The sequence below is a fragment of the Zingiber officinale genome, chromosome 2A (assembly GCF_018446385.1).
Source record: "Zingiber officinale cultivar Zhangliang chromosome 2A, Zo_v1.1, whole genome shotgun sequence".
Taxonomy (NCBI): Eukaryota; Viridiplantae; Streptophyta; class Magnoliopsida; order Zingiberales; family Zingiberaceae; genus Zingiber; species Zingiber officinale.
The window spans coordinates 11,261,953-11,286,976 of record NC_055988.1 but is presented as its reverse complement, the minus strand read 5'-3'; the positions used below and the strand labels follow the sequence as shown (position 1 = coordinate 11,286,976).

The following is a 25,024-nucleotide window of genomic DNA, read 5'->3' as shown; positions in this document are numbered from 1 at the left end:
GAATGGAACATTATGGTAAGTGGGCTTGACCACTTGAGACTTAGGTTTGTGACTCAAACCTCTCATGTCCTTGGGCTTTTGCTTTTGACCCTTAGACCCTAGAGTTGACTTCTCCAAATTCTTAAGAGTCTTTTCTAAGGTGTCAAGTCTTGACCTCAAGACTTGATTTTCCTTCTCTAATACCTCAAGTTTTAATTTGTCATTTTTCTTTGAGGTATTCCTAGGCATATGTCTAATTGTTTTGGGATTCCTATCTAGGTTTTCCTTAACCTTAGATGAGTTAATTCTAGGGTTGACATTTCTAATATTATCCTTATCTAGGCTAACATGTTTGGCACCTAAGGACATGTATCGGTTTCTATGGTTATCATGCTTATCATTATTGACAAATGCAATAAAGCTACTAGCATGTGTCTTATTAGAATTGCAATAATGTGCCTTAAAGGGTACCTTAGGGTTTGCCTTAGCTCCCCCTATAGATGTGCTTGGTCTCTTGTCCTTGTGAGGTTGCCTCCCCCTCGGACATTGGCTCCTATAATGTCCTCTTTGCTTGCATTGGAAACACACCACGTGCTCCTTGCCCTTGCGTATCGGGACTCCGGCTTCCTTGACCTTTGGCGCCGGTGGAGTCTTCCTAATCCTCTTTGGACATTTACTCTTGTAATGCCCATATTCCCTACACTCAAAGCACATTATATGTAATTTATTTGAAATTAAGTTGCTTGAGTTACCTAGGGTTGAGGATGGATATACGCTCTCTTCTTCATCCCTTCCGGAGGTAGAGGCTTCTTCTTGCACCAATCTTGAAGAAGAACTCTTCTCCTCTTCTTCCTTAGATGTTGAGTAGCCCTCAACTTCTAATTCCATACCTCCATGATGTGAGCTACTTGGCTCACTTGACTCCTCTTCATGACTTGAATTGGAGCTCTCCTCATGGAACTTAGCCAAGTTGTTCCACAACTCCTTGGCATTGTTGTATCTACCTATCTTACACAAGATATCATTAGGTAATGAAAATTCAAAGATTTTCGTTACCTCGTCGTTGATTATGGATTGGTGGATTTGTTCCTTCGTCCACTTCTTCTTCTCGAGAAGTTCTCCCTTTTTATCCACCGGAGGAGTAAAACCTACTCGTACACAATTCCAATTCACTAGGTTAGTCATAAGAAAATACTTCATTCTTACCTTCCAATACGCGAAGTCGTCACGATCGTAGAAGGGTGGAATCGTGATGTCTTCTCCAAGTAGATCCATTCTCTAGCTTGTGCTCCCCCGGGTGTTAATCCGACGAAGAGCAACCTTGCTCTGATACCACTTGTTAGGACCTTCGGATAGCGGCTAGAGAGGGGGGTGTGAATAGCCGACCCCAAATTCTCGTTTCTTTCTACAAATCAAGTTAGCGCAGCGGAAAAATAACAACAGAAACGTAAATGGAGAAATCAAACCTCAAGCACGATGATGTAACGAGGTTCGGAGATGATACTCCTACTCCTCGGCGTGTCCGTAAGGTGGACGAAGCCTATCAATCCGTCGGTGGATGAGACCCCGGATAACCGGCTAATATGAACTCCTTCTGGGTGGAAAAACCTCGCCACAATCTCTTTTGCAACAGCAATAAAGGAGTACAAGAAATAAAGCAAGAAACAATGGATAATATGAATGTAAATACACTCTACCAAGTTTGCTTGCCTTCTTCTCGTCGACTGGAGTCCGTTGATGAAGCAGCAACTTCACGGATGATGCCAACAGCAGCTGATCAACCAGTCGAGGGAAGCTCACACGAAGCTTCAGCAAAGAGGAGCTCAGCAAAACTCAAATCGCAGTAAGGAGGAAGAGCAAGAACTGTTACTGTAGAGGCCCTCGACCTCGATATATAACCTGCGAAGAAGAAGACACATAAACTAGTAGTTGTGTCGCAACAGCTAGGGCCTGGACCGATCAGGCACACTCCTGATCGGTCCAGGAGTGTTCTGATCGGTCTTGGGACTGATCAGGCCTTAGGCTGATCGGTCCCCAGACCGATCAGCCAACTCTCTGTGAGAGTTGGCCTCGTCTCTGATCGGTCTGTGGACCGATCAGGACTCAGGTGGATCGGTCCACAGACCGATCCCCCCTCTTTCTTCTCCCGATCTTCTTCGCTTCTGATCGGTCACCAGACCGATCAGGTAATTCACAGAAACACACTGTTTGGTTACTGATCGGTCACCAGACCGATCAGTCAACCAGCGTATCACTGGATCGGTCACCAGACCGATCCAGGTTTAGAGCTCCCAGCCCTAAACCCTACCTAGTCCGGAGAACGAGCTACCGAGCCCTCTCCGACTTCGTCCGGTCCAGAGAACGAGCTACCGAGCCCTCTCTGACCTAGTCCGGAGAACGAGCTACTGAGCCCTCTCCGACTCCATCTGGTCCAGAGAACGAGCTACCGAACCATCTCTGACCTAGTCCGGAGAACGAGCTACCGAGCCCTCTCCGACTTCCATGTCCGGTCCAGAGAACGAGCTACCGAGCCCTCTCTGACCTAGTCCGGAGAACGAGCTACCGAGCCCTCTCCAACTTCCACGTCCGGTCCAGAGAACGAGCTACCGAGCCCTCTCTGACCTAGTCCAGAGAACGAGCTACTGAGCCCTCTCCGACTTCATCCGGTCCAGAGAACGAGGTACCGAGCCCTCTCTGACTCTGTCTGGTCCAGAGAACGAGCTCTCGAGCCCTCTCTGACCTAGTCCGGAGAACGAGCTGCCGAGCCCTCTCCGACTTCGCATGCCAAGCTTCCATACTTGGACTTTTCCCGTGCCAAGCTCCCTGCTTGGACTTTTCCGTGCCAAGTCTCCATACTTGGACTTTACTCGTGCCAAGCTCCCTGCTTGGACTTTTCACCAGATGTCTGGTCAACCTTGACCTATCTGGATTTCTCTTGCCTGGCTTCACTCACCAGGACTTTCCAACTGCGTGGCTTCACTCACCAGGACTTTCCCTTGCCTGGCTTCACTCACCAGGACTCTCCCTTGCCTGGCTTCACTCACCAGGACTCTCCCTTGCCTGGCTTCACTCACCAGGACTTTCACCTGGCTTCACTCACTAGGATTTCCTGAATCAGGTCGACTCTCCTCGGGTCAACCAGGTCAACCTTGACCAAAGATTACACCCACAATCTCCCAAGTTTGTATTCTGTCAAACATCAGAATACAACTTTTCTACTCTCGTCAAACATCAGAATAGAGCTTTTCTATTATCGTCAAACATCAAAATACAACTCGAGTCAGGTCAACTCGAGTCAGGTCAACCAGGTCAACCTTGATCTAAGGTTGCACCAACAATCTCCCCCTTTTTGATGTTTGACAAAACCATAAATAAGTTAGGTTAACCCGATAACCTAACTTAGGTTTCCCAATATTCTTCCTTGAACATTCTCCCCAAACTCTAATGTTCTTCCTTGAACATTCTTTGGACATTCTCTCATTCTCCCCATTTTTGACACACATCAAAAAGAGTGAATCAAGGTCAAGAGTTTATTCCTAATGAAAGTCCCATACCTTTCATTGAAACCCTTAATTTCCCCTTGATACTAAAGTCAACAATCAACTTAGTGATAATCCCATATCACTCAAGTCTTTAGAGTAAAAACTCCCCCTAAAAGTCAACTCCCCCTTGACTAATAGGTAAAACTCCCCCTAAAGGTCAACTCCCCCTTGACCATTGCACCAACAATGTCTTGGAGAGTTTCAAACCTTTAGAAATCCAAAACACAAACTGTGTTTTAACTTTCAGCTGAAATTTCAGACAACACAGTCGAAAATCAGCATTTTGGCACGCCCGATCGGTCACCAGACCGATCAGGAGCTCCCTGGATCGGTCCAGTGACCGATCCAGCATCCCCTGGACCGATCAGGGAACCTCCTGATCGGTCACACATGTCGATTTCTGATTTTTGAATTTCTTCCTCCCGAAATTCAGAAACCCCTACAAAATTACAGAAAATTTCAAAAATTATAAAATTTTGAGGATACATTCCTCATAACATATACTATCATGGAAAAATAGTTTTCTATGAAAATAACTTCCATTTTCAAATCTTGATACAAAGTTTAAAAACTTTGAAATAGTTCAAGTTTACCTCTACTTTGTATCAACTTGCTCAATGATGAATGCTATCACTAGAAAAGCTTCATCAAGGTTTTTCAAATCAATTTTGAAATGATTTTAAACCATTCAATTTAGGACCACAATCTTAGGGCTAAGTGTGCATGACTTGTACACAAGCTTTCCCTATGATCCTCCATTTTGAATTAGGCTCATCTAGGTACAAAAACTATGCACCTTGATCCTAACTCATGATCCTAATATCTCACACACATCTAAGGTGTATCAAATACATCCAAGTCAATTTTGATGTGAGATATGAGTTTAGGTCATCTTAAGCTAAGTTCTCATGCATTTTCTAAACAACAATTTGATCTCGGTGATAGAAGCAATCAGAGTGCTAAAATTTCTGATGAACCAACGGTAGAAAGAAGCTAAGCCATGGAAGCTTCTAACATTGTGCAACATCCTTGGTTGAGGCCACTTTAGGACTGCATCCATCTTTATTTGATCTACATGTACACCATTAGTAGACATAATAAAGCAGAGGAAAGTTACCGAGGTAGTAAAGAAAGAAGCACTTCTTCTTGTTTACAAATAAACACTCTGTTTTCAACTTTTCGAAGATAGCACGGAGATGATCAAAGTATGATGCCCATGTCGGACTGTAAATGAGGATGCCATCAAAGTATACCACCATAAACTTTCCCATAAAGGTCCGCAAGATCTAATGCATAAATCTCATGAAGGTACTAGGCACATTGAATAATCCAAAAAGCATGACTATCCACTCATATAGCCCATGTTGCATCTTGAATGTTGTCTTCCATTTATCACCACACCTTATTCTGATATGGCGGTATCTGCTTTTAAAGTCAATTTTTGAGAAGACCTTAGAACCAGATAGTTGATTCAACATGTCATCCAAGCGGGGAATTGGAAACTTGTACTTCACTGTAATCTTGTTGATGGCTCTGCTATTGACACACATATGCCACGAGTCATCCTTCTTCGATAGTAGTAGGGCAGGAACTGCATAGGAGCTCATGCTCTCTCGGATGTATCCCTTTTCCAGCAACTCCACCAGTTGATGTTGCAATTCTTCTTCTTCTTTAAGGCTAAGGCGATAAGTTGGCTGATTAGGCAAACTCAACCCTGGACAAGGTCAATCTGATATTGGATATCGCACATCGACGGTAGCCCAGAAGGAAGATCCTCCAGCATCAGTTCATCAAAATCTGCTAGCAGTTGCTGTACTTAGGTTGGTAACTCTGCATCCATGGTTGGAGTGATGCTTTGGCATGGTAGCAAAGCATATACAACTCCTTGCTCTACTTCATCTAAAAACATAGATATAGAAAGCATATTAGTATGTTTAGCTATCGGAATTGGAGTAGTTCCTTCCTACCGCGGTGTCAACACAATTTTTTTTTCTTTGACATTAAGGGTATATGTATTTTTCCGCCCATCATGAACATCATTGTGATCATACTGCCAAGGTCACCCCAACAATACATGATATGCATCCATGATTATCACATCACACTAAGCACTATTCAGATATTTGCCAATTGAAAAGGAAACAAGACATCATCGGTCTACTATTACCACGCTTTCTTTATTTAGCTAAGATAACTTGTAGGGTTTAGGATGACGGTCTGTCTTCAGTTGTAATTTTTGGACAACCTTTACGGATATTACATTCTCACAACTGCCGTTGTTGATAATCATCTTGCAGACTTATCTACGATGGTGCAAGTAGTATGAAAAATATTAGTTATCAATCAATCGGCCCCCGAATCACCCTTGGGAGTCAGTAAACTCTTACAAACGACCAAAGTCTCATGACCATCACCATAAATCACTTTGTCAGATGCTTTATACATCGAATCACCAATTGTTGTTGTATCTTCTACCACCTCTTCCTCGGCCAACAAGTTTTTGCCCTTCGAATCAGTAGAAAAGGGCTTCCTGCATTGGTGCGCCATATGTCCCTATTCACCATATTGATAACATCTGACAGAGGCTTTTGAGTAAACCTGTGGTGATCACTGTGGTGGTCACTGCAATGGCTACTGCGATGGCTGCTGCTGTGACGGATGAGAATTTTGAGGGTGAGCTGGCCGATTGTTTTTGTCACCTCTCCCCATTGGTTTCCTATTTTATTGCTTTTCAATCGCCAGTGCACGCTGAAAGGCCTCTAACATCGTTGAGAGTGAATGAAAACTGGGGGCATCTTGTAAGGCCAAGCGCAGACCCCCTAAGTAACGTGTCACCTACTGCTCCTCCATCTCGGATAGGTCATTTTGAGCCACTAACTGGAAAAACTCTTCTATATATTTGTTGATCGATCTCGCACCCTGTCTTAATGAGTGAAGTCGCTGGAATAGAGTTTGGGTGTAGGCGAAGGGAAGAAAGTGTTCTTTCATGTTTTCTTTTATATATTCTCATATAGTTAATTGGGGTTTACCTTGTTTGTCCCAAGAGCACCGCATCTATTCCTACCATACTGATGCTCGTCCTTTAAGTCTGATGACAATTAACTTCACTTTCATTTGATCTAGAAGTCACTTGTAGTCGAAGATCCACTCTACTTCGTTGATCCAGTCAATGAAGTCCTCTTCTCACAATGAACTAAAAAATTATACTAGATTCCGAAATCCGAAGTCTCTAGTAGGTTCCTCTCATCCGCGACGATCCTAAGATGAGTCCCGCTGGTGATATGAGTTCTTGAAGGAAGACTCAAATCCACGATCTTCAAGATCCCGCACCGCCATACATTGGGCTAAATCTGCAACTTATCTCCGTAAATCCTCAATCGTCATTATGTCCCAGACGTTACAACCATGATGCTCAGCTTCCTTCGCTGAAGCCTGCTTATTGTTGCAATTGTGACTACAACCACGATGACCTACCATTGGATCTGTTGATAACCTTCACGTGCTCTGATACCAATTGACGTCGGGTAGGATAGCGATAATCCTACGGGCTGACGCGAAGAGAAAAATTGAGGAGAAGACAAGAAGAGGAACCTTCAAGAAGGAAACTTTTTATTAAAACTTAAGAGGTTAATCTCTCAATATCTAAACATGACTCTTATATAGACTATAACCTAAAACTCAAATAAGGAAAGAAATTACAATAATTACAATTAACATATCTTAATTCCAATCTTGTAAAGAACGGAAAAAGATTTTTACCTGAAAAGAAAATAAATTAATTTAACAATCTTAACTTGAATCAAGACACCGATTAAGATAAATCCTCTCTAAAAAATACCAAAAATATAAAAATTACCCTAAATATCCCAAAAAATAAAATTTACCAAAATAATGAAAAGGCCCTAAAAGGGGATAATCGGTGGAATTTGTGACTGAAAATTTGATGATTACGGTTTCACTAGTAATACATTTAGGTTTTTAAATTATGCACGCATAATAATAGACAGAGCCTGATTCCGAATCCCGAGTTAAAAATTATATCTATTAAAATTTGAAAATTCATATTGAGCTTTAACACGGATTATGTGCATGTATCATAATTTGACCAATCAGTTGAAAATAAACCGATTTAATTTAAAAATAAAATTTCTAAATTAAATAAATTGAACTTAACATATTTGATCATCAAAATTAAACAAACTTTACTAATATAAAATTGATTATTCTCAATTGATTAATATTGAATAGTCGGATTAGCAATTTTATCAATAGAGCTTAATTTTATCAATCGAGCTCTTGCTGGAATCTAATTTTAGATAATAAATTCAAAAAACTGAATATATATTTATAAAAAAAAATAGGAGATAAAAATCAACCGTTTATAAGAGACACAATTCGAGCTCCTTATATTGATTTATTCTTCTAATCCAGATAACGACGTATCAAAAATATGACTTCTCGGATTTTTTTTTTATTATTTTATAAATGAGATTTTTAATTTTTTATATCGATTAATCCTGAAAATAACAAATTGGATCTCACATAATTTTTTTTTCAACGATCACCAAGTCAATCTGAAAAGTGCTCAAACGATCCATCGAGTTAGGCATAAATTCTCAATCTTATAAATAAAATTAGACAAGCATAAATTCTCCTTCTTAATGGTAGTCAAAAAGTATTCGTTTTATTTAGTTTGACTTGCTTTTAGCTCCTGGTAGTCAACAAAGTTCTAGCCGTAAAGCCTTCCTTCCTTCCTTCCTTCCTTCCTTCGGAAAAGTCCTTCGCCACATTATATTTTGTCCTTTCTTATTAATTTTATTCGTCGAAGGGCATAGTCTCTGACATTTGGTACCCTTAATTATTCAGATGGAATGGAATGACCTGATCAACGAAACCGTTATGACGTCACTAATGCCACCATGGATCCACATGCAATGCATCTCGCGATGGACCATGAGTATTTTTAAAAGGGTCTTTTCGGGACGGTGCGATGATTAAAATATGAAGTATTATCATATGAAATTTTAGAGTCAAAATTTGGCATGACCGAATATAATCTCCCCCATGTCTTGACCATTTACACTAATGGCTAGTAGTCACTCGTGATTTACCTCCTTCGTATTGGCCTAGGGACGAGTTGATGGAGGCACTAGGGGCAAGCGAATCGTCTTTTTGCCATATGATTATTTTTAAAGGTCTCCTCAGATGATTCTAGTGGCTAGCACATGAGCTATTATCATAATGAGATCTGAGGTTCGAATCTCGATAAAATCGAGATAAATATCTCCCTTATGTGCTAGTTACTACTATTCCAAAAACTAGTAGCCACCCGTGATTGACCTCCTCCGTGTTAATCCTGGTACGAATTAATAGGGACGTTAGGGACGGACGTATTCACTTTTACCACAATGATTATTTTTAAAGGAACAAAACAAAAGGGACAAATTTCTGTAAATAAATTTGATTCGGCGAATATTTGCAAGAAAATTTGATCAGTCTTGGTCTCTTAATTTTCATTTTCAAAAATGATATTTTGATCATATTTTAGGTAAAATTGTGTTTTATTTAATTTAACTTTTTAATCATGTTCGTCCAATTTAGATATAGTGCTGAGTAAATCATAATAAAATTTCAAGTTGGTTTCATTTATACTGAACATAGATTAAAATAAATAACAACAAATATCAGAAATAAAAACAATAAGTAAAAAAGTAAAATTTAACTTAATTTTATTTTAATTTATAATTATATTGATTTGGTTCATGTTCATTAAATCATATTACAACTTTATTTGATTTTAGCAAGTTCCTTTGAAGTTTAAGAAGGTTAAGAAAATGACTAATGCCGAGTGGTTGGATTATACTTTAATATGTTGACAATAAAATCTTTATTAGAAGTTTGTCTATCAATTCCAAAAGAATTATGCTTCTTAATTTATGTGTTTAAGTTGTCCGATCGACGTTATGAGTTGAATTTTTCACTACAATACTTTAGAAACAACTGTATTGATTCAAGTCTTAAGAGATTCGTTAGTCTAATAGTACCTTCGTAATATATTGTTACAAATTATTTTAAACTATAGGTCCTAGGCATCCAATTTGCTCATGCCTAAATATTATTTTGATGTTATATTTGGTCAGAAAATTACACCTTTCAATATATTGTAGAAATTTAAACTCTATATCCAATTGAAAGTGATAATTAATGTGTGTGATGAAATTCATTTAGTGGAGATAGTACTCAGCACCTCATTTAGAGGCTTTCCTAAAACATCATATCATATTTCATTGAATTTTATAGGCCACACCACTAAAGGTCTCAAATAGGTTAGGCATTGGGTTCAATTCCCCCTTCCTTCATTATTTTTGTCCCCGGGGGCATGATGTCACGGTAAGACATCCAGGTTGTCTCTCAAGTACTCGCGATTCGAACCCCAGTTACGACGTGTTTGTAGGAATTTTTTCTTCAAATGGAGGGCGTAATCAAAGGATGTTAGGCTTCTGGGCTGGCCACCGTGTGCGCTTCCCGATTTATCCTGGTGACCGGTGGAAAACTTCCGTGGGACCGGACCGACCACCCCCAAAGATAGTCAATAAAATTAACTGAGTTTATCATTTTTTTTTTCAAATAGGTTGTTGTGTTGATGTCTCTTGCCTCATGAAAACTTGAAAGCCACTCAGAACTTTTCTCAGTACGTAATTTTATTGTTATTGATTAATGTAAGAGCATCTACATCAGTTACCCTATCCAAATATTTTACCTTAAATTTTAGATAGGATAACTAAAAATCTTCTGTATCAGTTACTCTATCCATTCCCTAAATTTAGATTTGATGAATAGTGATTATCTAAATTTAGGGAATGAAACCTCTACCCTAAAAATAAAATAATATTTCTTTTTAATCTCTCTCCTTCCACTCATTCCATAAATATAATAATAAAAAATAGAAAAAAATAATAAAAAAAATTAGGATGATGGAAATTTTAGGGTATTTGATGTAGTGTGTAATGAAAAGTGATTATCTAAATTTAATAAAGTGAGTCATTTACCTTAAATTTTAGATATAGTAATAAGGAACCTAATCTGGATGCTCTAACCTTGCGTACATTTATGAATTTGTATATTTATGATATAAAACTCCTAGACAAAAAAAGTATTATATCATAAATATGCAAATTCATTGTTGCCACAATGAATTTGCATATTTATGATATAATACTTTTCTTAATTTCTTGTCTAGGAGTTTGTTCTGATAATTTTGAAAACTGCTGCATGGTTGAATTGGGAGTGTTTCCGAATTCTCTATTACCAGTTGGAAAAGGCATTGTGTCAGATATCGCATTTGAACAGAAAAATCTTCAACCAAAACACTCTGCTGAGCTTCGTGTTCGTTTGACTAAGCACTAACCTTTCGAACACTCAGCTGTATATAACCTATTAACAACCTCAGCATATGTAATTTGTTGAACTAAGAAGCAAAGACTGCAAAATATGGCTCTTGCTAAAAAAATGATTATAACAGTGTTTACTGTTGAAGTCTCATACTAATTCTGGTTCAGAGGGATGATCTAGCGGTGTCCGTCGCCTTCCTGAGTTGTCATTCAGAATTGCTCTTTACACTTTAACCACATGATCATCGCTGCGATAGGATAGCTCCTGTTTAATTTTTTGGTTCTAACCTAGGAAAAGAACAACAGTACTTAATACGACATGAGGGTTTAAAATTTCGGTTCTGCTCATAAAATGTCATCTAAATAAGTCAAGAATTAATGTTAAGATTCCATGTTATTGTTGAAACCATAGCACATAGGAGCAGTGTTTTTGGAGCATGAGGCGAGTACAAAAAAAAAATGGTGCCCTCAAAGTTTGACATTCATATATTTTTCCAATCAATGTAAATATAACAATATTTTTAATTCTATAAATAAAAGATAAAAAATATCATCCAAAACAATATGTCATAAGCAAATATTAATATAGTCAAAATGATCCAAACAAAATATAAAATTCATCTTCCGGACCAATATATGTCACTTGAATATTGCTCGCCTCGCAGTTTTAGAAGTAAAAGTATTGATTAAGTTAGCATAATCAACTTTCTCAACCACTTTTTTCTCGATAGATAACATAGCCAAGTCATTTAGTCTTTCTTGCGACATAGTTGATCGGAGATAAGTTTTGATCAATTTCAACTTGGAAAAACTCCTTTCAGCAGATGTAACTGTAACTGGTATAGTCAGCAAAATTCGATAAGCAATATAAGTATTTTGATAACAACTATCCATTTTCTTCAAATAATTCAACACATCAATCGCTCTTTTTGATTCTCTTGGTAATGAGTGTCTTAACAACTTTAGTTCTAAATATAAATCTGATCCATCAACATCAGAGTGTCCATCATGTGTTAAAGACTCTTGAAGATTGACACATGAGTGTAAGAGACTATCATCATCAATATACTTCAATCGCTCCAAACTAGATAAAAATCCAAATGTTTCTTCATATTTTTGAAATTGTTCAAACCGAGTTTGAAGTGAAGAAAGAGCTTGATCAATTATAAATAAGAAGTAATTAACTCGAAAAGATTCTTTCGGAGACTGGGTTACCTCTTCACTATTGATCTCATCAAATTGTCTCTTTCTTCGGATGATGCGTTTTTCTCGAAAAATAGGTTCAATTCCCATTTCACTTGCAATATGTTCAGCTTCAATTAATGCTTGATCAAATTCAGATTCTCTAAACTCTTGGAGAGAAGAAATAAGTCCTTTTAATTGTCTAATAGCAATATCAATATCCATATTTTATGCTTGGAGAAACTTGCTAACAATGTTAATCTCATATAACAACTTATACCAAATTATCATTCCAAACACGAACTCAAAATTCTCAAGTTCAAATGATGTCAAACCCTCAGCTTCAGTCTTTATTTTTGAGTCATCAGAAATGTTTGCCAAATCAATTAAAGCATATCGTATTTTCGAAGTTTGATCATTTATGGGCTTCACGCTGTCAACATGGCTTTCCCATCGTGTTTGTGATAGTGGTTTGACTGTAAGACCTTGCACATGATCTTTGAAGATTTGTCACCGCTTGATAGAAGAAGAAAATAATGAATATATGCGTTGTATTACACTGAAAAAGGACATTGCTTTAGGACAACATTTCACCATACCACATAATGTGAGATTAAGACTGTGACATCCAAATGAAGTGTAGAAAGCTCTAGGATTAATTTCAAGTAATCTACTCTATACACCCTTATGTTTTCCTTTCATATTAGATCCATTGTCATATCCTTGATCTCTTATATTATCAATGTCAAGTTCGAGATTGTTCAAAATATTTTTAAGCTCTGTAAAAAGCCCAAGTCCTGAAGTTTCATTAACTTTCAAAAATCCAATCCAAAATTCTTCAACCGCTATTGCATTTTCTGAATCATCCACACATCTAATTACAAGGGGCATATGCTCCTCGTGACTTGCATCTGGAGTGCAATCAAGTATGACAGTGAAATACTTTGCATGTTTAATTTTTGCAATAATTGAACTTCCTACTTCAGCCGCCAACATCTATATCAATTCATTTTGGATTTTGGGTCCAAGATAAGTGTAATGAATTTGTCTTTATTGAACACGCCGAAGGTGCTCCTCCATTATTGGATCAAATTCAGCAATTATTTCAATTAGATGCAAAAAGATTCCATTATTCTCAACATAAAGCTTCTCATTATTTCCCCGAAGTGGCAAGTTATTCTTCGCAATTCTTTGCACAACTGCAATTATTCTCTTCAATACTTGTTTCCAATGTTCTCTCTCCTTGTTAATTGCTACTTGTATATTTTCATCAATTGTCTTTTTCTTTCGAAGTCTTCTTTCTAATTCAATCCAACTAGTCATGCAATCAATATGATCTTTACTAGTTTCATGAAGACTGAGACATCGACTGGTATTCTTCCAATCTTTGTATCCTTCGTTAGCTAGATGACCAAGTTTCATTATGGTTCTTTGAGTCTTGAATAACTTGCAACAGAAACAAAAGATCTTGTCCATAGAAATAGAATACACTAGCCATCTTCTGTCACTTTTCTCACTATTTGGCAATTGTCTCTTATAATGTGATGGATTGAAGTGTCTGCCGGTGTTATCAAGAGGAAACAAAATATCATCATCTTTTCTAGGGCCTCTTTCAACTAGAAAATCCCTAATATTTTGCAATTTGTCCCAATTTCCTGGATCATCAACATTTAAAGGAAACATGATCTCTTGATTTATATCTTCATCACTGTTATTTTCAGGCATATTGACTTCAACTTTATCATTTTCATATTATTTTTTGTCTTCATTTTGAAGTTCATTCAATTCACTATGTTTCTGATCATTCAACTTATTATCAGTGTCATCCTGATTCAGTTGTTCAGCTACTTCTGTTTGCTCTGCTTTTTGGTTGTTAGTGAAGTACTTATTAAGACTTCCTATTTGGCTTTGAATTAAAGCTTCTTCCTTTTGTTTTTTCTTCCTTTTTTCTACTCTAGCCAATTGTTTTCTTATAGGAAACATGTTTGCTAAAAGCTTAAATATTAATATGCAACAACAGTTCATAGATTAAAATAGTTCCAACATTTAAATGCATAAAAAAATCACCAAATCATAATATGTGTAAATATCATCATGCTAAATCATACTCAAAATTTTTATCTAATATTAATTAAAAACTATGGTGGGCTAATCATATTCTTCGAGCACCCCATTCAATCAGTAAAGAAGCAAAATAAAAAGAAGAATTGATAGTAGATTCAAAGAACTAGAGAAGTAAAGTGTCATCTCAAGAGAACATAAATAGAACATACTATTGTATCTTCCTCTTTCCCTTCCATTGTCTTTAAAATCTGCACATACTTTCTAATCTCAAGCCCTAATTTATAAAAGTCATGGTAAAAGAGACATTGAAGAGAAAAACTGGATGCACAATGTATCAGAACCACTAGAGTCGAGATGCAAGATTTCACATATATTGTTTAGTTGGAAACGTAGAAAAACAAGCAAGATGCCACTGAAAGTTGAAAGTTCAATGCCTATATATTGATTATGAAAATTGTTAATTTAAGTGATGAAGATAGTAATTTTCATCAAATAACTTGCAAATCAAATCATTCATGAATAGTATTTATATTTGCCATTTTTCTTACTTTTTCGCAGCCAGCAGCCTGTCTTCCTTTTCCAATAGCAGCACCGAAAAGGAAAATTAAAAATAAAACCTTGAAATGAACAAAACGAAAAATTTTAGGGCTCTGAGGAATTTACTTTCAAGCATAGCACAAGATTCAGCAAGGACACAAGTCACACAACTCACCGATCTTAAGAAGCAGGGGAGGAGATGATCAAGAACAGTGCGAGCGATTAAGTAACTGCAACTCAGATCGCACCGCTGGAATCTTTAAATTTGATTGGCGCAAACTGCGGGGGAGGCCAAGCCGTCAAGGTGAGCGGAAGGTGAATCAGCTGTCGCTGAGTCGTCGATGGGAACAGGAGCAGTGACGTAAGCCGCAGAGGTAGAGCTGATGGCAAAACGACGGAGGCGACTTGCAGCACTTCTGCCATTTGGCCAAGGGGCGAACAGGATGTGGTATGCGGAGAGAAGCAACAGCGTTTAAGGCAAGGAAAAAAAAAATTAAAACAATAACATGGGCCATAATATTTTTTTTAATTCATATTCGTATATTAGTGTTGATATGATGCGACGTAGCATATCAGATTTTTTTTAATTATTTTTTAAAATTTTAATTAAAAAAATTAATACTTCTTTAGATAAATCCATAATACATAAATATATCCCTTAAACATATTACAATACTCCATAAATATTTAAATTTATTTCATTTTCAATTTTTATTTTTACTAAATACTATAATACAACTAGAAAGTCTAAACCCTAGAGGTAAAATCTTTTAAAAAAATAGTTTAAAAATTATAACCCCATTAGGAAACATGAACCCTAAAATAAAATTTTAAAAGAATATTTTAATTAATTTTTTTAATTCAAAATTTTTAAAAAAATAATAACAGACAAAATCTATTATTTTTTTAGATTTTGAATTTAAAAAAAATCAATATTTTCTTTTATATATCCCTAAGTCATGAATACATCCCCTAAACACATTACAATGCTCCGTAAATACTTAAATTTATTTTATTTTTAATTTTTCTTTTTACAAAATACTATAACCCAATTGGAAAACCTGAACCCTAGAGTAAAAATCTTAAAAATAAAAATAGCTTACCAATTATAACACAATAGAAAAGCCTCAACCATAAAATAAAATCTTTAAAAAATATTTTAATTATTTTTTAATTCAAAATTTTAAAAAATAATTAAAAAGAAAAAAAAAATTAAAGCTCATGCGTACTGTACACGTCGCGCAGGATATCATATTCCTCGAGACATTATATATATATATATATATATATATATATATATATATATATATATATAATTTTTTAAAAAATTTTTATTGAGAGCACATCAATAACCGTCGTCACAACTCATTCGAATGTAACCGTCGTCACATCAACGAGCTCACCATCGACCGACAAAGTCATTCAACGGCAATACTATTGAGAGCACGAGTTCAACCAATTGGTATATAGCGCCTCGATCAAGTTTGAATGCTGCGCACCAAGACATGTTTCACTTACGTTATAAGTGACGTCATGATTTTGTTTCTCTTGCAGGGCACCTTCCGTGCACCTTTCCGGCTTGGAATCACATTCTGTTCTTCCACGTGCCCCCGTAGATTCTATTGTTTCACGGCTTCGCAGGGCAAGTATTCAATACTGTTGTTCCTCGTGCTTAAAAATAGTCATGGTAATGGGCCCACCCAATCAATAATTACCCATCGGCGAAGAACAGATAAAAGTGGAAATTATATTTTTAGAAAAAACATTAAAAAAAAGCACACGTGTCTTGCTGTCGTTATTTGATCGCGTGGAAGTGGAATTAGCCATCTCTCGATTACAAATTATATTAACACACGTGTCGAACTAGCTTTCGGCAAATGAGGTGAACCATCAGGTGAGTTATGCCATACACGATTCTCGAAATAGTTCAAACTGGGTGCACGTGGCATCCTGCCTCATGCGGCTCTGAGCTTAAAAATAGGCATGGCAATGGGCCCACCCATCCGATGATTCCCTTCCTTAAAAATTTATTCTTCCCGAAAGAATGAATTGATTATATTATAATAATTTAAGAAATAAATTCTATACATGATTTTTTAGAGAAAATTAATATTGAGTTGAGCCAATGACTTATACCTATGACATCCCTTGGATCTCGAATAGCTCCATTTAAATTCATTATTTGAACATGTCTTGTTTTATCCTATCTTAATCATCTATATTAATAGTTAATTAATAATCGTCTATAATTTATCTCCTTTATATTTAATATGATAAAGAAGGGGTCCACCTGAGTAAAATCAAAGTCAAGCAATAGTCAAAGGACAAGTTTCTGGTGGCCAAGTGATCGGCTCATCCGCCCGATCGGACGACTTCTCTGGCCAAGTGGAAGATAGTTTTCTACTCTTCTGTCAATATAGGAAGGGCAGTAGGTTCTCATATTCACAGCGATCGTAGAAGGGATCGTCCGCCCTGATTAATTGTTCGGTCGGATTGGGAAGAGCTACTCAGTCACACGATTGTAATAACGGATTGTCCAAGTGGTCTGGCAATGGCCCCATGCCGAGCTACTCCCCGACTCGGTGAAGGCACGAGCGCACATTCTCACTGTTGAGAGCTTTTGTCTATTGTTTTACTATTCCTCTTTATTGCTGGTGACTGAGTTAAGTATCAGAGGGTCAACGCTGAGACCTCTTCCCTAGTCTGGCACTGACGTTTCTGTTCTTGCAGATTAGGCATAGTCTTCGTATAGTCAACCGAAGAACCACATCTCCAGTCAACCATCTTCATCGAGTTTGGACATGATCAATATTGATTTAAATATTAATTGACGGAGATACTGAAAGCGACCCACCTTTTCCGACATAAATTAACTCTATTTATTTCTATAAAAATATAAAAAAATAGTAAGTTGACTTCATAATATCATTACCATAGCTATCATTCATGACTTAGTTCATCTGTAAAAGGTGAAATCGTTCGTCCCAGCGCTTTCGTTGCATCCAACTTAATGTCATTATGAGGGAGGTAAATCATGATAGCCGAGAAGTCAAGTGATGAATAGGATGAGATATACAGAATCCGGAAATTTACGCTCCAACATCCCTATAATTCAACCCTAGGTACGTTCCCAACCATAAACATAATCATCATCTATCATTTCGAATAACCCCATATAAGTGATGTTGCATTTGTACCATATTTATGGCTTATGTTCGACACGATTAGAACATGCGAATAAAAAATATCATAATCAAGCAGAACTTGCTCGACGACGTCGACAATAAGCCCATACGTATTGACTTAATGATTCCCCTGCACACATTGCAATTGAGGGCTTAGAATTTCCAATATTAGTTAATTCTCGCCCCCCTTCACATCCCAACCACTCGTTTTGTCTGACAAATCCCTCGCCGCTGAATTTCCACGCGCTTCTTCATTGAGCCTAGGATGGTAATTTTTCCCGTGAGTTTGGGACTCCACGGAGAAAATTTGAAATGAGGATAAAGATCCTCAATTTTTTGGAGATGGGACGGGTTTAGGATGAGTATGAGAATACTATCCCATCTCTGAATCCGCCTCGAATATTATTGTTATTATTATTAATATTAATAAATAATAATATGATTTTTTTAAAAATATTAATAATAGTGTTAATATTAATATTAAAATTTTTAAAAATATTATTAATAATAATATTATTAATATTGATATTAATATTAATATTATCATTAATAATAATTATTAAATAATAATAATAATAATATAAATTAAATTTAGGAATGAGACGGAATGAGGACGGGGATGAGGATTTGATCCTCATGGATTCGGATTCGGGGAATTCTCGAACCTAAAAAAATGAGAACGGGATGGAAATGAAAATGACAAATCCACCCCGCCCCGCCCCCGTTACCATCCCTAATTGAGCCTTATTCTATATAACTCGCTCGGGAAGCACTTCGATCGATCTTCTACAACAACCCAGCGTCGGAAATTGGAGCTGATATATCCATTCCCCTGCTTCTTGACAGCTAGCTAGCTACCTGCGTCCAAGGAGACGAATGCCTGCGCTGCTGCTCTGCTCGCCGAGCTCAGCCAAGCCAAGGAGCTGCTCAAGGAGCTGGAGTTAAATCTGCATTGCCTTGACCACTGCAAGGCTCTAACTCCCAGGATCGCTTCCTCCATCCACAACTCAATTCTCATGGCAGAATCCTTCGAAGCCAACAACGGCCACGATAGGCCTCCGTGCTCCTCGTTAGCCCTGCGACGTCGCACCTTGACGCCCAGGACAAGGTACGTTCGTACTTCGCATGCAGGCACTACTGTCCGCATGGTCATGAAAGTACGTATAATTTGCAGGAAATCTCTGTACTCGTGGAGGTGCCAAGTGAGGGTGGGCTCGGTGGCCGGCGGAGTGGAAGGTCCGGGGGAGGACGACGGCTTCACCTGGAGGAAGTACGGCCAGAAAGAGATCCTCGGAGCCAAATATCCAAGGTCAGCCAGTCTCTAGTCTACAGTTACAGTACTGCATCGATCTCATTCGACTAAAACCATTCTCACGAGCTCTCCTCGCTGCAGGGCGTATTTCCGGTGCGCTCATCGGGGCTCGCACAGTTGCCCGGCAAAGAAGCAGGTGCAGCGATCGGACAACGACCCATCGGTCTACGACGTCACCTACCACGACTATCACACTTGCCTCCAGCAGCTGGAGGAGGAGGAGGAGGAGGAGCAGGGAGGTGCAAATGCAATGCAGCGCGACCAAGAACAGAGTACTGCGGCGGCGGAAAAACTTGAAGGAGAGGAGGAATTTGTGGGGAAGATTGCGCCTTCCTTTGCGCCCCTGGAGGAAAAGCAGGTTTTCTCTGCTTCGCCGTACCAGTTCGGGGGCTTTGATGAAGGAGAGAGCAGTTTGCTTCCGATGGAGTTGGACGGAGACTGGGAGATGGACCCTGACAGCATCTAGGCAGGAGTTGACTGGATGGATGCAATAATGTAGGAATGGATGTCGACCTTGTCCACATCTGGGCAGAGTTGAATGGAATGCAATAATTATACTTAGTTATGTCATAATAATAATTATATTTTTAAAATTTATTTAAATTTTAAAAGTTTAAATTTATTAATTAGTGAAGGAGTTTAATATTACATATTTCTTTATTCATTTTAAAAACTTTTTTTCATATTAATTTGAACTTTATTAATTATCATAATTTATAATATTTAAATATTATTCACCAACCATATATATATATATATATATATATATAATCTGAGTCAGATGAAGGTCTGGTGAGCTGGTGCGGACGTTGACGAGGGGGGGGGGGGCGACTGAGACACCTTTCTCGTATATTCTTCCGAAAAGGGACTCCCAAGTGGTGCTGATGGCCGATGATGCTTGAGTCGACGGTACTTGAGCTCTGCGTACACTCAGATGAGCAAACGAGCGTTAGAGGCCATAAACCAGGGAAAAGGTCTTCGGAGTAGGCCCTCCGATGCTCAAGTCAGGTACTTTTTCCCTAGAAGAACAGTGTACGAAGCGGAAAGAAAGTAGAAGACAAGTGCGAATGTGTGACAGAGCGCCCCTGCGAAAGGGAGAGGACTTCCCTTTTATATGAAAGTGTGTACCTTCCGAAGCATGTAAGAGAATGTCGGGTGTCAGGACTTGTCGGATGCAGGGGGGCACCCCCGTATAATCATGTCGCGAAAACTCGACCAGTCAGATTTCGGCCAGGCATTCCCCTGACTACCTACCCAGATGTCCCCGACCTGGAGTTCCGATCTATGAGAACTCGACCGGGAATCAGGTGGCTGGCGTCATCACCCGGTTTTACTTCCGAAACCGGGTGATGAGACACCTTTCTCGTATATTCTTCCGAAAAGGGACTCCCAAGTGGTGCTGATGGCCGATGATGCTTGAGTCGACGGTACTTGAGCTCTGCGTACACTCAGATGAGCAAACGGGCGTTAGAGGCCATAAACCAGGGAAAAAGTCTTCGGAGTAGGCCCTCCGACGCTCAAGTCGGGTACTTTTTCCCTAGAAGAACAGTGTACGAAGCGGAAAGAAAGTAGAAGACAAGTGCGAATGTGTGACAGAGCGCCCCTGCGAAAGGGAGAGGACTTCCCTTTTATATGACAGTGTGTACCTTCCGAAGCCTGACTAATGTAAGAGAATGTCGGGTGTCAGGACTTGTCGGATGCAGGGGGGCACCCCCGTATAATCATGTCGCGAAAACTCGACCAGTCATATTTCGGCCAGGCATTCCCCTGACTGCCTACCCAGATGTCCCCGACCTGGAGTTCCGATCTATGAGAACCCGACCGGGAATCAGGTGGCTGGCGTCATCACCCGGTTTTACTTCCTATTTTCATGCTTGTGGACTGCCACGCCCCCTTAACTTCTGACTGCCACATCCTCTTGACTTAAGACTACCACGTCCCCTTGACTTCTAACTGTCACGTCCCCTTGACTTCTAATTGCCACGCCCCCTTGACTTTGGATTACCACGTCCCCTTGACTTATGATTGTTACGTCTCCTTGACTCCGGATTACCACACCTTATTGGACCCCGTCATCACGCATCGTATCATAGGCCTCCCCCCAAGTCTAGTCGAAGAAGGCTCAAGTCCGACTGACTAGACTCAAGCTCCAGTTTACTTGTTCCACCATTATGTTCTTAAATGTTGCATCTTTTCCCAGCTCATAAACGCCTTAAAGTCGCCTCTTCCCGCCTTCTTCTTTAAAAGGGCTGAGTCCTCCGTATCATTGTAGTTTTCTTACTGACTTCTTCTAACCATGGAATCCAATCTTTATTCTGATGAGGTGTCATCTTTACGCCAACAACAAGCCCATATGACTCAGCTACTCGCCTACAAGGATACAACTTTAGTCGAGATGATGCAAAACAGAGATCTTCAGTCTTCTCTCTGCCAAGATATTGAGGAACTCTAGTTAGCCGCCAAGTCTTGGATCCAAGCTAAAGTAGCGTTAAAGCCGGAGCAGTTTTGTAGATAGTCAACTCGAGCTTGGTGTTTGGACGACTTCTTGGTGGTAGTCGGGTGTAGTAGAGTTGTAGCAGGGCAGTAGTAAGAAGCCAGAGCAGTTTGAGTACCAATCGGACGGGTAGAAACATGTATGAGAGTTGTTCATGAATGCTTGGTCGAGACAAGTGTGGAAGACGCCTTCCATAGCCTTGAAGGTGCCTTCCATAGGTGAAACTTTATCCCGAATTCACTACTTCTTACCACTCGACGAAGTCAAATTTTATCCTATGGAATGCACCTTCCATAGCACCGAAAGCGCCTTCCATGAACAACACTCAAAGTACCTTCTGTCTCCTGGAAAGCACCTTCGAGTACTGTTCACCCGAGGTAAATTTTGCTCATTTTATCCTGCAAGTTTATGTTAGTCCAAAACAAATAATAATCTACAAAACAAAGTTTAACACAATAATAAAATGATTAATTTATAACTCAGACTCTGTCCTCCAGACTAAGATCTAGTCAGGGTCTAATTTAGATTTTCAAAATAGACCGAAATTCGACTAACATCTACTATCCCCTCGACCGGGGCACGCCCCCATAGAGTCACTCTCCTCTAGTGACTTACCTTCGCTCACAATGTGTCAAGTTACCTCCTTGATGCCAATTTGACCCACCAGGTCTTCTTGCCGGAGTCGCATATTCGGACTTTCTCCCGCCAAGAATTGAACATCTCAATCTCTTATCGGAATTGGATATCCAGACTTCCTCCTGCCAGAATCCCACATATAGACTTCGTCACTCAGGAATCGCACATCCTGACTAGACTTCTTGTCTGGGTGTATCTTGATTGTGTATTCAAAAATTTAGAATGGAGTGAGATATATAGGCATATTGTCTGGACTTCAGATGCTTATATCAATGCATCAACACAAGTCTGGACGAAAAATACTAAAATTATAGTGATCAAGTTAAGTAATTCATTTTAGTTAAACACTAACTGGATACATTTACTTAACTTGACTAACTAAGTGAATACTGCTATCTTCTGATAGTTAGTTAGTAACTAATGGTTGGACATCTAAGGCCAAATTTTTAGATAAATATTTTTTTAAAAAAAAATATATCAAGTTCAGAGGGAGGATATTTGAAAATAATTTTTAAAATAATGTATTTTCTTTCCTACTACTTGTCACAAAAATCACTTTCAAAATATTTTGAAAAATATTTTCAAAAATTTATTTCAAATACTTACTTTGTAAAAATTCTTATTTTTTTACATGTGTTTTTCCACTTTGAAAATTTTATTTTTGAAAATACTTTCAAAATTATTTTACTTAGACAAATTCTTTACAAAACTTTTTAAAAGGAGATTTGAACAATTACAATTTTAAGAAGTACTTTTCAAATAGACTATGTAAAATATCGAAAAATGGCGAATAATAATAAGAAAATTTTCTGAAATTTTTAGAAATTTTCTGAAATTTTTAGAAATTTTTCGAGAATTTTTCTGAACTCGTATGACTTAGGTTGCGGGGATAAAATTGGGTTCGGGAAAGCCTATTTAGGCTATCCCATTTAAACAAGGAAATGTTGATTTTCTTTTTTTATTTTTATTTTCTTTTCCTTTATTTCTTTTCTCTGTTTTCTTTCCCGACCCGCCGAACCCGTGCCTCACTCGCAGGCCGTTTCTTTTCTCTTCCCCAATGGAAGCGCCAACGCCGCCGTCCATTTCTTCCTCTCCTCCCCTCGCGTGCATAACCCCCGGTCAAAGGAACGCTTGAAGTGCCAGCGTCACTTCCCTCTCCTCTGCCCTCATCGCCTCCTCACCACCGAGATCTCTGAATCACCGCCGAACCCTAGCTTTCGAGCCGCACGTCGCCAGCCGAGCCCTAGATCGGGGGAGATCAGGAACGTGCCGACGTTCCTCTTCGACGCCGAGCTTCTCTTCTTCCTCTCCTCCACTGTGTTTCTGCTGACCTTGGTGGCGCCATCTTCCCAGAGAGTTGTGCCCTAGCCACCGCCACCGCACCCTCTGCCGCCTCTTAGCAGCGCCGTTTCTGTCCTAGCGCTGGCAGCCGACCCACTCTGACCTCCGACCACCAGCATTTGATTTCTTACTGTGCTGCCATCACCGGAAAAGAGGAGGTTAGGTAAGGATTTTTGGTTAACTTCAATAGCAATCTGGATGTAGGAAAAATTATGGATTAGATGTCTAACTGGTTGGTATTATGGATTGGTTGTAGGAGGGCAGTGACCTAGTTGGTTTCGGCTACCACCATATCAACAGCACGTTGTTGATTGTGCCCAATCCAGGGCATTTGTTATCTGCTGAAGAGGAAGAGGTGAGTAATATTCCAGGTGTTGAGTTTCAACAATTTGATGTTTAATGGTAAGACTTGGGCTGATCCGAGTTTATTTTATGGATGTATAGGTGATTCTAGGTAGCTATCGGTAGAGGTTTATTGTTGGTGCAACCTTAGGTCAAGGTTGACCTGGTTGACCTGACTCGAGTTGTGTTTTGATGTTTGACGATGTTTGACGAGAAGAGAGTTGTATTCTTGATGTTTGACAAGAATAGGTGTTTGGAAGATTGTAGGTGCAACCTTAGGTCAAGGTTGACCTGACTCGGGAAAAGTCCAAGCAGGGAGCTTGACACGCGAAAAGTCCAAATATGGAGACTTGGCACTGGAAAAGTCCAAGTATGGAGACTTGGCATGGGGAAAAGTCCAAGCAGGTAGCTTGGCACGCGGAAAGTCCAAGTATGGAGACTTGGCACGGGGAAAGTCCAAACAGGGAGTTTGGCACGGGGAAAAGTCCTGGTGAGTGAAGCCAGGCAGTCGGAGAAGTCCTGGTGAGTGAAGCCAGGCAGTCGGGAAGTCCTGGTGAGTGAAGCCAGGCAGTGGGAAAGTCCTAACTGGGATGTTAGGCAGTGTGGAAAGTCCTGGTGAGTGAAGCCAGGCAGTGGGAAAGTCCTAACTGGGATGTTAGGCAGTTGGAAAGTCCTGGTGAGTGAAGCCAGGCAGTGGGAAAGTCCTAACTGGGATGTTAGGCAGTGTGGAAGTCCGGGTGAGTGAAGCCAGGCAAGGGAAAATCCAGATGGATCAGGGATGATCGGACATCTGGTGTTGAGGAAAGTCCAAGTAGGTCAAAGGGATTGACCGGACACTTGGCGGGGAATTCTAGCAGGTCAAGGGAGTGACCAGATGCTAGGAATGAAGTACCAACAGGTCGAGGTTGACCAAATGTTGGTTTGGAAGGCTGGACTTGGTCAGAAGCAAGATCAAGAGCACGAGGACCGAGGAAAGGATCATCACTCACATCATTGGAGCTGCTCGATCGGTATCTCGA

At 39.2% G+C, this 25,024-nt stretch overlaps 2 protein-coding genes across 2 annotated transcripts; one reads left to right on the top strand and one right to left on the bottom strand.

The window, feature by feature from the left end:
• Positions 1-13,144: 13,144 nt before the first annotated feature.
• On the bottom strand, positions 13,145-13,819 carry LOC122043538 (zinc finger MYM-type protein 5-like). Its single transcript, XM_042604166.1, has one exon. The coding sequence runs from the start codon at positions 13,817-13,819 to the stop codon at positions 13,145-13,147; it is 675 nt and encodes a 224-aa protein (XP_042460100.1).
• A 4,870-nt stretch (positions 13,820-18,689) lies between these two features.
• Positions 18,690-19,685, top strand: LOC122044401 (transcription factor WRKY19-like). The gene is made up of 3 exons (XM_042604890.1): positions 18,690-18,988; positions 19,055-19,189; positions 19,274-19,685. Exons 1-3 carry the CDS (start codon positions 18,897-18,899, stop codon positions 19,656-19,658), a joined length of 612 nt encoding a protein of 203 aa, XP_042460824.1. The 5' UTR covers positions 18,690-18,896; the 3' UTR covers positions 19,659-19,685.
• The last annotated feature ends 5,339 nt before the right edge of the window (positions 19,686-25,024 follow it).